The 15,345-nt window shown below is 42.1% G+C and overlaps 1 protein-coding gene across 5 annotated transcripts in view; it reads right to left on the reverse strand.

Annotated features, from left to right (window-relative positions):
• Positions 1 to 15,345, reverse strand: part of LOC311244632 (protein arginine N-methyltransferase 8-B) — a gene marked incomplete at both ends in the record, with an annotated part of 148,899 nt that overhangs the window by 54,869 nt on the left and 78,685 nt on the right. For all 5 annotated transcript variants that reach the window (XM_084334243.1, XM_084334242.1, XM_084334241.1 and 2 more), the window contains 2 exons: positions 2,982 to 3,124; positions 12,358 to 12,421. In XM_084334243.1, the coding sequence (XP_084190369.1) occupies positions 2,982 to 3,124; positions 12,358 to 12,421 (207 nt within the window). The remainder of the gene's footprint in view (positions 1 to 2,981; positions 3,125 to 12,357; positions 12,422 to 15,345) is intronic.

A 15,345-nucleotide genomic window follows, 5' to 3' on the forward strand; every position in this document is an offset into this window, starting at 1 on the left:
GGAGGAGGAGCATAACAGCCCAGACTCTAGAGGGTTCCTCTTCCACCCGACGGGACCAGTAGGCTACCGGTCCCGAAATGACATCTGGTCATAAATCAATATTTTCCAGACTGTTCTATAGAACTAGCGATTTTAATTTCAAACGTATTCAAGTATAAACATCATAAATATGTCACAACAGCATTTAGAATGGATATTATCATCAATACGTTAGTTTAGGAATAGGTTAAAGTGTTATATACCATAAATCCTCTAATAGTGGAGGGTATTCAAATAGAGGACGGGCCTCTTATAATGGACGGGGGTTTGATACATGGAGACAAATACAGGCCGGCTTCCTATACTTGTAAGGTCTTTTTCATGCCGTGATATAGAATGAGATAAACTCTTGCCAATGCAAATTAAGTGCTGCCTCTCTGTACCGTTCTCTCTACCGTTCCCTACTCTCACTTCGTTGGCGTTAGCGTTAGCTAACTTTAGCTAATGTTGTCATAGCTAGATCTGTGGTGTCGGCTGGATGACGTTGGCTTTGTTTTGCAAACGTTAGTTAACGTTTGCTATCTATATGGCGTTGGCAGGCGGGGCTGGCGTTGTCCAGTCGACATTACATATCATGATGGCTATGATAGCGTTAGCTAAAGCTACTGCATGTTATCAAGTCGATTTGACTCAGGTAGAGTCGAGAAGGTACCACACGCTAAATTGTCCCCGGACCCCGCAACCTATAGACAGTTCTAACTTCAGTGTGTGAATTACATTAATCCACCACAGTTTCACAATTACAATTGGCCAGTTTGTGAAATTAAGGCATGCCTCTTATATAAGCCTCTCTCTAATAAAGGCCTGGTGCTCTTTGCAGCTGAGGTAAATACAAGACCCGTCCAATATTAGAGGATTTACGGTAGATAGATTTTCCTCTTTGAAATGTCTGTATAATCCGGGAGAGGCAACCATTTTGTAAAACCTTGAACCATGGGAATTGTAGTTTTTTTGCAGCCATTTTGTAGCGGACTTCCACGGGTCTGGTTCTGCGTTGAATTTTTTTTGAACAACACTTCCTGGAAGATTTTATTGAGTTCAAGGTTCATAGTACTTTATGAATTATTTCAATAACTGCTATTATTCGGGATAATTATACCACAAAAGGTAACGTTTATGACAAATATTGAAACATAGTTAGTTTCTCTTCCCTATTGTTAGCATCTAGCAACAATTAGATCTGAAATTAGTTTCAAAACGGCACCCTAATCAAAATAAAAAAGCTACTGTATTTACAGTAGATTTCATTATCTGTTCTCATGCATGCCTGGTGATACTAAATCCAAATTGAACTCGGGCATTTGAAAGATAATATATATATTGTTATGGGAGATTAATAATATAATAATGAGCAATAACTTGTTCTGAGTCCAAAAGTTGAAATAAGGAAATAGAAAATAGATTTAATTCCTCACATAGATCAATTGATAAGGAATGCACAGTTGAAGATCAGACCATGTAAACAAATGTCCGATCACCAAGTGAGGACGATCTCTCGTCCAGCAAGACCGTTAATACAAAATTAATATGACGTGGAAGGAACTGGAACATCACCCTGAGGATTGGCTGAAATGACTATTATGGCTGCTTTACAAGGAAAACAGAGCGGATCCCATAACAATGTCACTTATGGCCTTATAGCAAGGATCAACATAGATCATAACCATATTGTTTTGACTGGCTAATGTGTGCTTCTCTTAAAGAGAAACGCACACACTACGTTGATATCTGATGACAGCGCCCTCTCATACAATACCACAATGGTATGATAATATATTTCCACGACAATATATATATATATATATATATATATATATATATATATATATATATATATATATATATATATATATATATATATATATATATATTATCTTTCAAATGCCCGAGTTCAATTATAAATGTGCGAATTGGCTATAATAAGGTAATTTATAAGCCTGCTATTCTATATTCCATAACAATATTTAAAATTGCATTGGTCCGGATGGGAGAATTCAGTACAGTATACAGAACCTTCTGTTTAATCATCTTCCATTTATTCATTTCCTTAGATTCTTTGTACACATGATCTCAAGAAGGTACTGAATGAGATCAGTGACAGTTTTTAATGTTTTGTTTTGTTAGCATGGTGTTATTCACTGTCAAAAATGCAAAGAAAAATCATAATTCATATTCTCCTTTGTTTCATCACAATTTAAGCAAGCCTAGTAATAGACACAATATTTCGGACACTCTGAATACATTCACTGACGTCCATAGATGTCACTAGATACCAAGAATATGCAAATGGACCTTGTAGAAGTGGAGCAATATTCCATTTACCTAGGTATATATTTTAGGCGGATTTTCAGAAAATAGGCTCCGGGTGGAAGAGGTTAAGGAGAGACTGAGCTGAACTGAACAAATCACTTGGTATAACGTATTGTCTTGTTTAGTTTCTCGTGTCTTATTTTGTTCGGATGCTGCAGATTTAGACTCCAGGTGACTCGAGAGATGTGGGTGAAGTATTAGGATTATAGTTGTTCTCCTGTGTGTGACTAGATCTCTCTGACAGGAGGATGTTCTGCATGAGAGAGTTGGACAGACGCCCAGAACCTTCCGCCTTCATCCAGGTCCATTGACAAGCATCCCTACAGCTCCAGCCCACTGCCCACAGAGACCTGACATTACCTTGATTCCGTAGTTTGCTCTAACCGCATCACAGGACTCACATTATCCACAGTTGAGTTTGAGGTCAGAGATACTCACCAACAGGTTTTATTCATGCACGCCTCCAAGTGCGCGCGCACACACACACACACACACACACACACACACACACACACACACACACACACACACACACACACACACACACACACACACACACACACACACACACACACACACACACACACACACACACACACACACACACACACACACACACACACACAGCGTACCAGCCACTTGTCCCTGGCGAAGATGACAGTGTTGAGCATGGACTCGTAGAAGAGGCAGTAGCCCATCCACTCTGAGATGATGATGTCCACCTGCTCCACGGGCAGCTCCACCTCCTCCACCTTCCCCCTGAAGATGGTGATCACTGCAACACACAGGGCCACAGTCAGTGGGGAGACAACCAGGACACCTGCCCCAGGGCCCAGAGCCCACAGCCCACACTGTGGGGAGACGACCAGGACACCTGCCCCAGGGCCCAAAGCCCACAGCCCACACTGAATTATCTTTTATTTATTTATCATAATTTTTTTGATCTACTTTTTTTCCCCATTTTCTATTTTTCTCCCATCCCAATTTCGTATTATCCAATTCTCCCCTCCCCTGTCTCGAACGCCGCTAGACCATGCCTCCCACTGGTCGGCTGCAAAGCGGAGCTCTGCCGCAGAGCTTGTGGCATTATGTAGCCGTAATCCCAGCTGTTTTTCCATCGATGCTTAGCTCAACTGGTACGCCGCCGTGCTGTGGAGCCTGCGGTGTGGTTGGTCACAAGTTTGAATCACTTCAATTTTTTTTTCTTTTTTACGTTTATCATCTCTCGCTATAAACGTGCATTCTTTCGCTGGTTAAGTTTAGGCATTCTTTCGGAGTTGGTTAAGGTTAGGGTTAAGTTAAGGTTAGGGTTAAGGTTAGGCATTATTTCGGAGTTGGTTAAGGTTAGGGTTAAGTTAAGGTTAGGGTTAAGGTTAGGCATTATTTCGGAGTTGGTTAAGGTTAGGGTTAAGTTAAGGTTAGGGTTAAGGTTAGGCATTCTTTCGGAGTTGGTTAAGGTTAGGGTTAAGGTTAGGCATTATTTCGGATTTGGTTAAGGTTAGGGTTTGTCGCAGAGAATGCCTGTCTGTCTTTCTTGACGTGGAGGATGCAGCCTATTTCCGCACTGCCGCTCTCTCGCGCTGCCGCGGTCACATGGGCGTCATGGCCAATCAGAGAAACGCGACGCACTCTTCGGCTGGGATTAATATAGACGCAGCTGGGTTTGAACCCAGCATCTCCTTCTTTAGTGGCGAGCGCCTTGCCCACTGCGCCACTTAGCCACCCTACACTGAATTATCAATTGTCTAATATTTTATTTTTATAATTTGTGTTTTACTGTGATACGATAAGTAAATATTCCTGAAATTCAAGTTGTGCGTTTGTGTGTGTGTGTGTGTGTCCAGTGGCGGCCGGCCGATAGTGGGTGCTAGAGCGCCGCCCTCCCTGGTTAAAACAGAGAAGAAGAAGAACTATTTTTTTTTTGAGACCCATAAATAAAATAAACATGTTTAAAATGAATAATATTTACTCATTTTAAGTATGTTTGTGTTTCCAATGCACAATATAACATTAATATATCAAATATAAATAATTGTTTTCATTAACAGGAAGTGACTCTCTGATAGAGAATAATACCGCCTCTATACTTTCCGTAGCCGCATTTCTCTCGGGCTAGACGCAATAGCGCTTACAGTGGGCGTGCACTGGTTTCATCGCTGTATCCTCGCAGCCAATAAAATAGGTCAACGCACGTAGCGCACTGTGCGTTGAAATATGATGTAATATGATGGAAGCCGGGCGCGTTTTCAAGCGATCTATATCATCTAAACAAGCAGCGTCTATACTTTCCGTAGCCGCATTTCTCGGAGACTCTCTAGCCGCATTTCTCGGAGACGCTCTCTGATTGGCCGACACCAGATTCTACACTGGTTAGGTAGTTACTCTTCGAAGTTGGTTAGGGTTAGAGTTTGTCTTAGAGCGTGACGGCAAGTTCTTTCGACGGTTAAGCTTAGGCACTCTTTCAAAGTTGGTTAAGGTTAGAGTTTGTCTTAGAGCATGGCGATAGAACACCAGGTAGTTTGCAGGCTGTTCGATGCTGTTGTGTTGTGGTGCCTAACAAGAAGCTATTTGGATGCAGTCTACTCTGGACAGTGGATATACATCGACAACAGTCTGGGACTGTGGGACAGTGGACATAATACACTTTATCATCCACGTTTCAACTAAACTAAGTGAGTTAATGCGGTCTCTCGCTCTCTCTCTCTCTCTCGCTCTCTCTCGCTTTCTCTCTCTCTCTCTTTCTCTCTCTCTCGCTCTCTCTCTCTCTCGCTCTCTCTCTCTCTCTCTCTCTCTCAACACAGCGTGTTAATTTCGCCGCGGGTATTGCATAATGGATGAATGAATGAATGGTAACTTGTTTAAAATGACAAGATATATATATGTGTTCATTATTGGATTGGTCATACGTGTACTAGTGTAGTATGAATAAACTCGACTTAACGTTGGTAACGTTATGAGTCAGTATTCGCTGACCCGCGCCCACCCAAATGTAGTTCACACCGGCCGCCACTGGTGTGTGTGTGTGTGTGTGTGTGTGTGTGTGTGTGTGTGTGTGTGTGTGTGTGTGTGTGTGTGTGTGTGTGTGTGTGTGTGTGTGTGTGTGTGTGTGTGTGTGTGTGTGTGTGTGTGTGTGTGTGTGTCTTTGATGTAGTGGCTTGGAAGCACTCTAAGCATTATGGTTGAGTTAGTTCGGCTGATTGGGCCTTGATGTGTGAAGTGTGAGGTGTGAGGGGTGAGGGCTGAGGTGTGTGGGGTGAGGGGTGAGGTGTGAGGTGTGTGGGGTGAGGGGTGAGAGTGAGGTGTGTGGGGTGAGGGGTGAGGTGTGAGGTGTGTGGGGTGAGGGGTGAGGTGTGAGGTGTGAGGGGTGAGGTGTGAGGGGTGATGAGGGATGAGGGGTGAGGTGTGAAGGGTGAGGTGTGAGGGGTGATGAGGGGTGAGCCCTTGCTCACTCTTACATTTGAAATAAATATTATATATATATATATATATATATATATATATATATATATATATATATATATATATATATATATATATATATATATATATAATATAAATATAAATAATTAAAATAAAATAATTTACGAGGGTGTCAAAACAGGGTGTCCCTGTAAACTACAGTCACAATGTGCACATAACATGATTTCAGAATTCAGAAAACGTGTACATTTATGTGAACGCTAAAATGATCAATGATAAAAAGCTTAAATACATATATAAAAAGAAAATACGTGTGAAAGCACAAATTGCATCATGCATGTCAACCGTGATGAGGAGGATGCAGCCTGTTCCACATATCAGCGTCTCAAACCATCGTACGCAATACGTACATAATTAATTTGCCATGTGGGACAAATTCCTGTACATCTGAGTGAATAAAAAATACCTTTTGAATATGGAAATACACAAGTGTTGTTTTCTCAACGGCAGCAGAACAAAGCGCTCTGTTAGATGCAAATAAGGGGAAACATGTAAACATGGTAAAGAGATCGACGTGTCACATCCACATGGTCCACAGCGTCTGTTCACTCATTGAAATGTAAATCTGCTCATTATGTAACTATCAAGAGAACCCGGTGTGTAATTGGCCAGTGGCGACATTTTGGGGAATGGGACGTGGCAACAATGGATATCTGGCAACGTCTCAACGTTGAGCTGCAATTCCACATGTCATTCAGCTGCTTACACTGTACCCTAGAGGCTTTTATGTGAGTGTATATGTCTGCGTGTATTGCACATGCTTCTGAATGTAATGGTGTGTGTGTGCACAGCTGCGGATATACAGTGCGTGTGTGTGTGTGTGTGTGTGTGTGTGTGTGTGTGTGTGTGTGTGTGTGTGTGTGTGTGTGTGTGTGTGTGTGTGTGTGTGTGTGTGTGTGTGTGTGTGTGTGTGTGTGTGTGTGTGTGTGTGTGTGTGTGTGTGTGTGTGTGTGTGTCGACCATAGCCTGGATGAAGCCTTTTTAACCAAGTTGCTGAAATATCTCACAACTAGGCTACAAGTGTCAACTTTTAGTTTACATTTTTGGCAGCCTGGGTCAGGTTCACAAGCTGGTAGTTAAGGGCCTTCAGATGACTCACATATCAAAGAGATATGTTAGCAAGGTATCGTTCTATATCTGCTATTCTTGGTAGCTGCTCTATTTGCAGACAACGTTGCTTTTTGTACCCATAGAGTACATATAGCTTTACGGTAATGCTATTGTATCTGTTAACGCATATTTTAAACATCCTCTGTGTTAAACATGTGTACGATGGTTGCTGAACAGTCACAAACGTAACTGAATGACTCCCAATGAGCTGATTGTACTTTAGTGTCCTTAATGTACTTAGTATTTATGTGGACATAAATAAAGCATTTAATGTGCACGCACGCACGCTCCTATATATTACCATGCAAGCCATTGAGTGCTTATGGAAATCAGGCCCAGCCGGGGTCCATAGAATCCAAGCAGAACTTCATTCCCATTGGAGATGAGCTGGCACCAAACTTATTTTGTTCTCCCACAGTGGATAAGTTATTGAGAGAACAGTTTCTCAGATAATACAATTCATTGTCAGCATGACATGTCCTCACTGTTACCCTAACCAGAGACTGTCCTTGATATTCCTCTCAGTATGGAGAGTGAAAGAGATAGTACATATTCCCCTCAGCATGGAGAGAGAGAGAGAGAGAGAGAGAGAGAGAGAGAGAGAAGGAGAGAGAAAAAGAGAGAGAAAAAGAGAGAGAGAGAAGAGAGAAGGAGAGAAAATATATAGCGGCCCCTTCTATTACCGCTCCATACTTTATATTAAAGCATTACATCACGTGCAGGAGTGGGTTATGAGAATTAGACCATGCCTAGGGGTGGTAGTTAGGCCCGAGGCGCAGCCGAGGGTCGTTATACCCCCCTAGGCATGGTCTAATTCTCATAACCCATGACTGCGCGTGGTGTAAGTAAGGGATAATGTATGGCTACGAGGTCATTGTCGCAAAATAATTGACCGACACGAAGTTTAAAATACCGAGGCGCCGCGTAGGCTATACATTATCCCGCTTATTACATGGCTAACTTACTAACAATATACCTAATTCATTTGACAAATCGCAGTTGTTCTGTGGCTCTGTCAGCCCAAATAAAGTGATTATTATTATCGCAGGCAGCCTCTGGCTCCGCTGTCAGTGCAGCGCTATACATTATCCCGCTTATTACATGGCTAACTTACTAACAATATACCTAATTCATTTGACAAATCGCAGTTGTTCTGTGGCTCTGTCAGCCCAAATAAAGTGATTATTATTATCGCGGGCAGCCTCTGTGTTCTGGCTCCGCTGTGTTCTTGCTCCGCTCGTCGCTCCGCCCCCTGTCATCGCCGGCACGGCAGTGTCTAATTGCACTGAAACAGTGTGTCAGTGGGCTTGATTGCGAACAGCTGCGCTCTGCGGTCATTATTGAAAAATCTGCGGTCATTATTGAAAAATAATGACCGCAGTCGGGGGGCTGTTGACCAATCACAAGCAAGCATTTCGGCGAATGTGAAAACGCCATGTAATAAGTAAGGGATAATGTATAGCTACGAGGTCATTGTTGCAAAATAATTGACCGACACGGAGTTTAAAATACCGAGGCACCGCGCCGAGGTGTTCTAAACACAGTGAAGGTCAATTATTTTGTGACAATGATCGAGTATAGCTATACATTATCCCGCTTATTACATGACTAACTTACTAACAATATACCTAATTCATTTTACATCGACAAGACGAGATTAAATGCAGACGCAGTTCTGTTCTGGCTCCGCTGTCATCCTCACACACACTCCGCTGTCAGTGCAGCCAGCAGGTGTGTCTGATTGGCTGCACTGATGCAGTGTGTCAGTGGCCTTGATTGCGAACAGCTGCGCACAGCGGTCATTATTGTTCGGCAGAGGTCCGTTATCGAGTAATAACGGACCTCTGACAAGCGCTATTGACCAATCACAAGCAAGCATTTCGGCGAATGTGAAAACGCCATGTAATAATGGCTTTTATACAATGACCGATGTCATCCAACCAATAAACACACATTAGTTGAAGATTTATTGACAACCATCCGCAGAAAAAGTAGTTCCCAAAAAAAAAGAGAGCAGTTGCCTCTGTGTGGAAGCAGCTCGGAAGTGCAACTATCTCTCAACTTAACACATCCAACAAACTAACACATCCAACTGTCTCTCAACTAAGACATCCAACAAACTAACACATCCAACTGTCTCTCAACTAAGACATCCAACAAACTAACACATCCAACTGTCTTTCAACTAAGACATCCATTTTTTACCTACTTTCTATAGAACTTCATTCTTAGATGCTTCTATAGAAAGTAGGTTAAAAAAAAAATATATCTTTGCCCTATAGGGGGGAAAAATTAGTTTTCTTTGCCCTATAGGAGGAATTTTTTTTGTAACCTACTTTCTATAGAAGCAGCTGGGAGGTGCGCTGTTTTAAGTGAGCGTGGATTATTGAATTGATTGATTGCAAATTGTATTACTGTCCGCCTTGTTTCCAACTGGTTAAGCTTGGCGACTCTTTCGAAGTCGCCCTCTTTCGAAGTTGGTTATGCTTAGAGTTTGGAATCAGGGCTGGTGGTCTATCGCCCTGCTGTAAAGACAAACTCTAAGCATAACCAACTTCGAAAGAGGGCGACTCTTTCGTAGTCGCCCTCTTTAGTCGCCCAGCATAACCAGTTGGAAACAAGGCGGACAGTAATACAATTTGCAATCAATCAATCAATCAATCAATCAATCAATCAATTCAATAATCCACGCTCACTTAAAACAGCGCACCTCCCAGCTGCTTCTATACAAAGTAGAAAAAGAAAAAAAAACATTGTGTAAGAAACTAACACATTTGCCGTGACAGAATAGTTTTTTCATCTAGTCGTTATGACGCTGTCAACATATACATTCGTAATGTTTATTGCCCGCCATCTTGCTTTCACTTCTAAAAACTCGCACGGCAGAGTGATAGTAATTCGGTTGTGGGCGGGTCCTGGCCTGGGACCAAGAGCGTGGGGTTATGACAAATAACCCAATAGGGGATATCTGCAGAGCCGCAAGCCCAACGTCTGGGCGGGGCTTCTTGGCTTGTACTCGGTTTGAGGCGGGTTTCGGGGCTTGTACTCGGTTTGACTGTGCATTCGACCTTGTACTCGGTTTGACTGTGCAGTAGTCAGTTTGTGCTGTTTATTTTTACAAGCAGTGAGGACTCGACAGCATTTGCATTTCTGTGTTCCGTGTTGCAGGTTAGGGTTAGGGTTAGGGTTAAGGTTAAGGTTAGGGTTAGGGTTAAGGTTAAGGTTAAGGTTAAGGTTAGGGTTAGGGTTAGGGTTAAGGTTAGGGTTAGGGTTAGGGTTAGGGTTAAGGTTAAGGTTAAGGTTAGGGTTAGGGTTAGGGTTAAGGTTAGGGTTAGGGTTAAAAATAAACAGCACAAACTGACTACTTCCGGGTTTTACAGGAAACTAGACAAGGTACAAGCCCCAACCACCCACCCACGCGCAGTCAAACCGAGTACAAGCCACGAAGCCCCGCCCAGACGTTGGGCTTGCGGCTCTGCAGATATACCCTACTCAAATAACCACGTGTAACTTGACTGTTTCAGCCAATAAGAATCGAGACATTTGCATGCCATTGTATAATCATGGTTTGTACACATGTGAATCTAGCTGATGCTGTGTTGTTGATGGTGTTCATTAACTGGTGGGTGACTGGGCAGATGCCTGGCAATCAATTTGTTTTCACATTTGCATGGATGTTGTCACAGATAAGGACCTTCAGTTGCAAATATGCTTCTAAAGGCAAACACAAGAGACATGTAATAATACTGTAGCAAAATGGTTTCACAGGAACCACAGAAAGGAACCAGCTCAACACAAAAAAAGATCATAATCATAATGGAAATTGATTCAACTTATTCTTCCAAGAAGCCTTGTCGCTATAGTCACAGTCATAGTTCGATAGTGGTGAGAGCACTTGCCTGTGACTGCAATGGTTGTTGGTTGCTGCGTTTGTTTTGGACTTTTGCCAATACAATACGTTACATTACTTATGTCTATAACATAATGTACATTATTTACCTTTTTCCCTGTGGTCGATCAGTACTTTATTTACATTTTCTGATGAGACTGTGTTGCAAGTTTACATAGTTGATTCAACTCCTTCTCTCACACCTCTTTCTCATTCCCCCTCCTCTGTGTCCCTGTTTCTCCTCCTAGTGCTTTTTCATCCTTTCTTCCACACCTGTTACTTCCTTCCCTCCCTCTCCTTCACCTTCATCATCATCATCGTCATCATCATCATCACCCCCCCCCCCCCATTTATATATATATAATATAACTCCTCCTCACCCTCCGTATCCACCTTTCCTCCTTCTCCCTTCCTCCTCTCATTCCTCCTCTTTGTACTTTTACTAATCAACCTCCTTCTTCTTCCTCCTCATCACCACCCCATACTTATCTTCCTACTCCTAGCGTGCTTGTTATTCTTCCTACTCTTTATCACCACCACCATCATCACCACCAGAATCACCACCACCACCACCATAATCACCACCATAATCACCACCACCACCATAATCACCACCATAATCACCACCACCACCATCATCACCACCACCACCACCACCATCATCACCACCATAATCACCACCACCACCATCATTACCAGCATAATCACCACCACCACCACCACCACCATAATCACCACCACCACCATCCTCACCACCATAATCACCACCACCACCACCATCATCACCACCATAATCACCACCACCACCATAATCACCACCACCACCATCATCACCACCATAATCACCACCACCACCATAATCACCACCACCACCATCATCACCATCATCATCACCACTACCACCACCACCACCACCATCATCATCATCAACAACAACATAATCACCACCACCACCACCATCATTACCACCATAATCACCACCACCACCATCATCACCACCATAATCACCACCACCACCACCATCACCACCATAATCACCACCACCACCATCATCACCACCATAATCACCACCACCACCATCATTACCACCATAATCACCACCACCAACATCATCACCACCATAATCACCACCACCACCATCATCACCACCATAATCACCACCAGGCACCACCACCATAATCACCACCACCATCACCACCACCATCATCATCATCATCATCATCATCATCATCATCATCATCATCATCATCATCATCATCATCATCATCATCATCATCACCACCACCACCACCACCACCATCATCATCATCAACATAATCACCACCACCATCAACATTACCACCACCACCCCAATCATCATCACCATCACCATCATCACCCCATACTCCTGCTCCCCTCCTTTTCTTCCTGCCTTCCTCATCTTCCTCCTCCATTGTTTCTACCTCCCCTCCTCCTCCTCTTCCTCCTCCACCACAGTTTCTCAGGGATAATGTGGTGTATGAGAGTGTAGTGACGCTGCAGCCTCTCACCGCTGTCCAGGTGGTTGGACTTGATGATCCTCTCTGAGTACTCAGATATACTGGAACACTCAATCTGAAAGAAACAGAACATACAGGGTACTTTAGAGCTCCAGATATCAGTACTCAACACGCTCAGGTGAAATTACCTGGGGGTGAGCTCTCCATGGTCCTGAGAAAATACTCTGAAGTGGTGATAAAATAGCACTCTGGTAAAAGAAAAAGCCCTCCATTCAAGATTCTACTTGAATGGTAAAATGGTGCATTTCTATAAAGTTGTATCCAAAGTGCTTTACAATTTGTTCCTCACATTTGACCCATTCACTCACACATTCACACACCAATGGTGGAGGCAACCATGCAACCATGCTCATCGGGAGAAATTAGGGGTTAAGTGTCTTGCTTAAAAGGCCATTGTCGCCCCCCATAAAAGTATTTGATATTGAATGTACTTAAGTATCTAAAGTAAAAGTATGCATTGGATTCCAGTCCTTGGGAGCGTTCAAACCTCGATCCATTGACCTCTAAAGGTCATGTTAAAGTAGTACAGTATGTGGTCCAGTTATGCTGCTCTGATTACGTCCTCTTGAACTTTGCAGGCTTCAAATGTGAAAGTACATTATTTTCGTTTACACATACATATTTAGTTTCTTCAAATTATCTAGTAACTGATGGCCCCAGATAAATGTAGTGGAGTGAAAGTACAAAGTTCCCTAAAATGAAAACAAAACATACAAGATACTATATAGAGCAAGATGACAACTATGCAAATGTATCTATGGGCCTCTCTCTCTCTCTCTCTCTCTCTCTCTCTCTCTCTCTCTCTCTCTCTCTCACACTCACACACTTATTTTGAAACTGATGACACACCTTCACGCACATCCCCCTCGTGCGCACACACACACACACACACACACACACACACACACACACACACACACACACACACACACACACACACACACACACACACACACACACACACACACACACTTCATTATAAACTCTGAATAGGTTCCAAAACAACATGCATTGCCTCTCTCCAAAATACTGTATGTTTTATAGTTGCCACACCACAGATTCCACATTTCTCTGCACAAGATACATTATTTCTCAGATCTGCTCTTCCGCAAAATATGAAAAACCATACAAGTCTTCTCAGGTGCATACGTGATTCACCCACTCTGTGTCACTTTTAGAGATACGGTCAATTATACAATCCAATGCACCGACTTCAAGTTTCCTGTCTGCAAATAAAGAGTTCCCTCCTGCTTTCTTTGTGCCTCAACTCAGATCAGTTCTCCCTCTGTGTGTGAGGCTCAGGCCTCAGGAGGCTTTGAGATCAGTTGTACCTCTGTGTGTGAGGCTTTTAGGTGGTCACAATAACATAAGAAGTGTTTTATCAAAGTGTGAGCAAATACAACATCTGCTTCAAGAATCACATTTTGATTACTTGTCTATGAGTGAATCCTGGTTAAATGAAAACTCGCCAAGTGCTGCTCTATCTGTGCCCGGTTTTAACATATTTACAACTGATCACAAACAGGGGAGAGGTGGAGGTGCTTTGTAAGTCTATAATATTGACTAATGATCTCTGTAATATGGGCTGCTGATCTCTGTAATATGGACTAATGATCTCTGTAATATGTGTTATTGCTGTTTTTGCTTAGATAGGATTATTGTAAAGTGGGGTAAATCTGTTATTATCAGGGTGCTTGATTGCTTGAATTAAATTTATTGTGAATATATAAATCCAAATTATATGGATGTCATTAGGGAAATTAAATGTTAATTACAGCTCTATGAAATTATGCAAAAATAGCAATACCTTATCATTTCAACACAAGGGTTCAATGTCCTCAATGACATAACTGGTGGCCATATTCAAACTAATTTACTCTAAATAACTGTCTACTAAATTAGACAAAACTAAATGAATGTGTGCAAAACTGTTTAGAGGATGTGTGTGAGATTATGTCTACAAAAAACAATCTGTATTGTTTTTGGTGAAGTGCACCTTTAATAATATGTATAGATTATAGCCTATACTGACAGAAATATATATTATTTGGAGAAACCCCAGTATTGACGAATGTAAGATGATGAACCCTACCTAACCCTGCTTGTAGTGCTTTCTCTCTCTCTCCCTCTCTCAAGATTCAAGATTGTTTATTGTCATATGCACAGTTAAACAGACAGTTTGCCATACAATGAAAATCTTACTTTGCTAGTCCGCCCTTCACACAAAATCACACAATACTTAACTTAAACATATTTAAATACAAGCGAGTGCTAGAAAATAAGGTAAAAATAGACAATTCCGCACGGGGGAAATAGTGAAAGTGTGGGTGACGCCTGTGCACCGCCGGACAACGGGAGAGGGTCTCTCACGAGTCTCTATGACAAACGGTTCAAAAGATACAAAAAGGGGGCGTGGCCTAATGATCAGGGGAGTAGTCAACAGAGACCAATGAAAGAGGATATCCCTACTGAGTGCAATGACACAACCCGCAAGTCGCATAGCACACTATTACACTATTACACACTATTACACACTATTACACACTATTACACTATTACACACTATTACACTATTACACACTATTACACTATTACACACTATTACACTATTACACACTATTACACTATTACACACTATTACACTATTACACACTATTACACACTATTACACTATTATACTATTATACTATTACACTATTACACACTATTACCCTTAAACCCCCCCTCCCCTCCAACCTGATTGATGTCTGTCTCCAGTCTTTTTTGTGCTATCAGGCTGTCTCCCCTGTTCCCCCCATGGTCTCATGTTCCTTTTGTTTTTGTTTCTTTGTTGTTTTTGTTTTTGTTTCTTTGCTTTTGTTTCTTTTTGTACTCCTGCTCCAGACTACTGTCAGCGACTTCGGGTTATTGAGAAGCGCTATATAAATTAAATTAATTATTATTATTATTATTATTATTATTACTATTACACACTATTAC

The sequence above is a fragment of the Notolepis coatsorum genome (genome assembly GCF_963971535.1).
Source record: "Notolepis coatsorum genome assembly, chromosome: 18".
Classification (NCBI taxonomy): Eukaryota; Metazoa; Chordata; class Actinopteri; order Aulopiformes; family Paralepididae; genus Notolepis; species Notolepis coatsorum.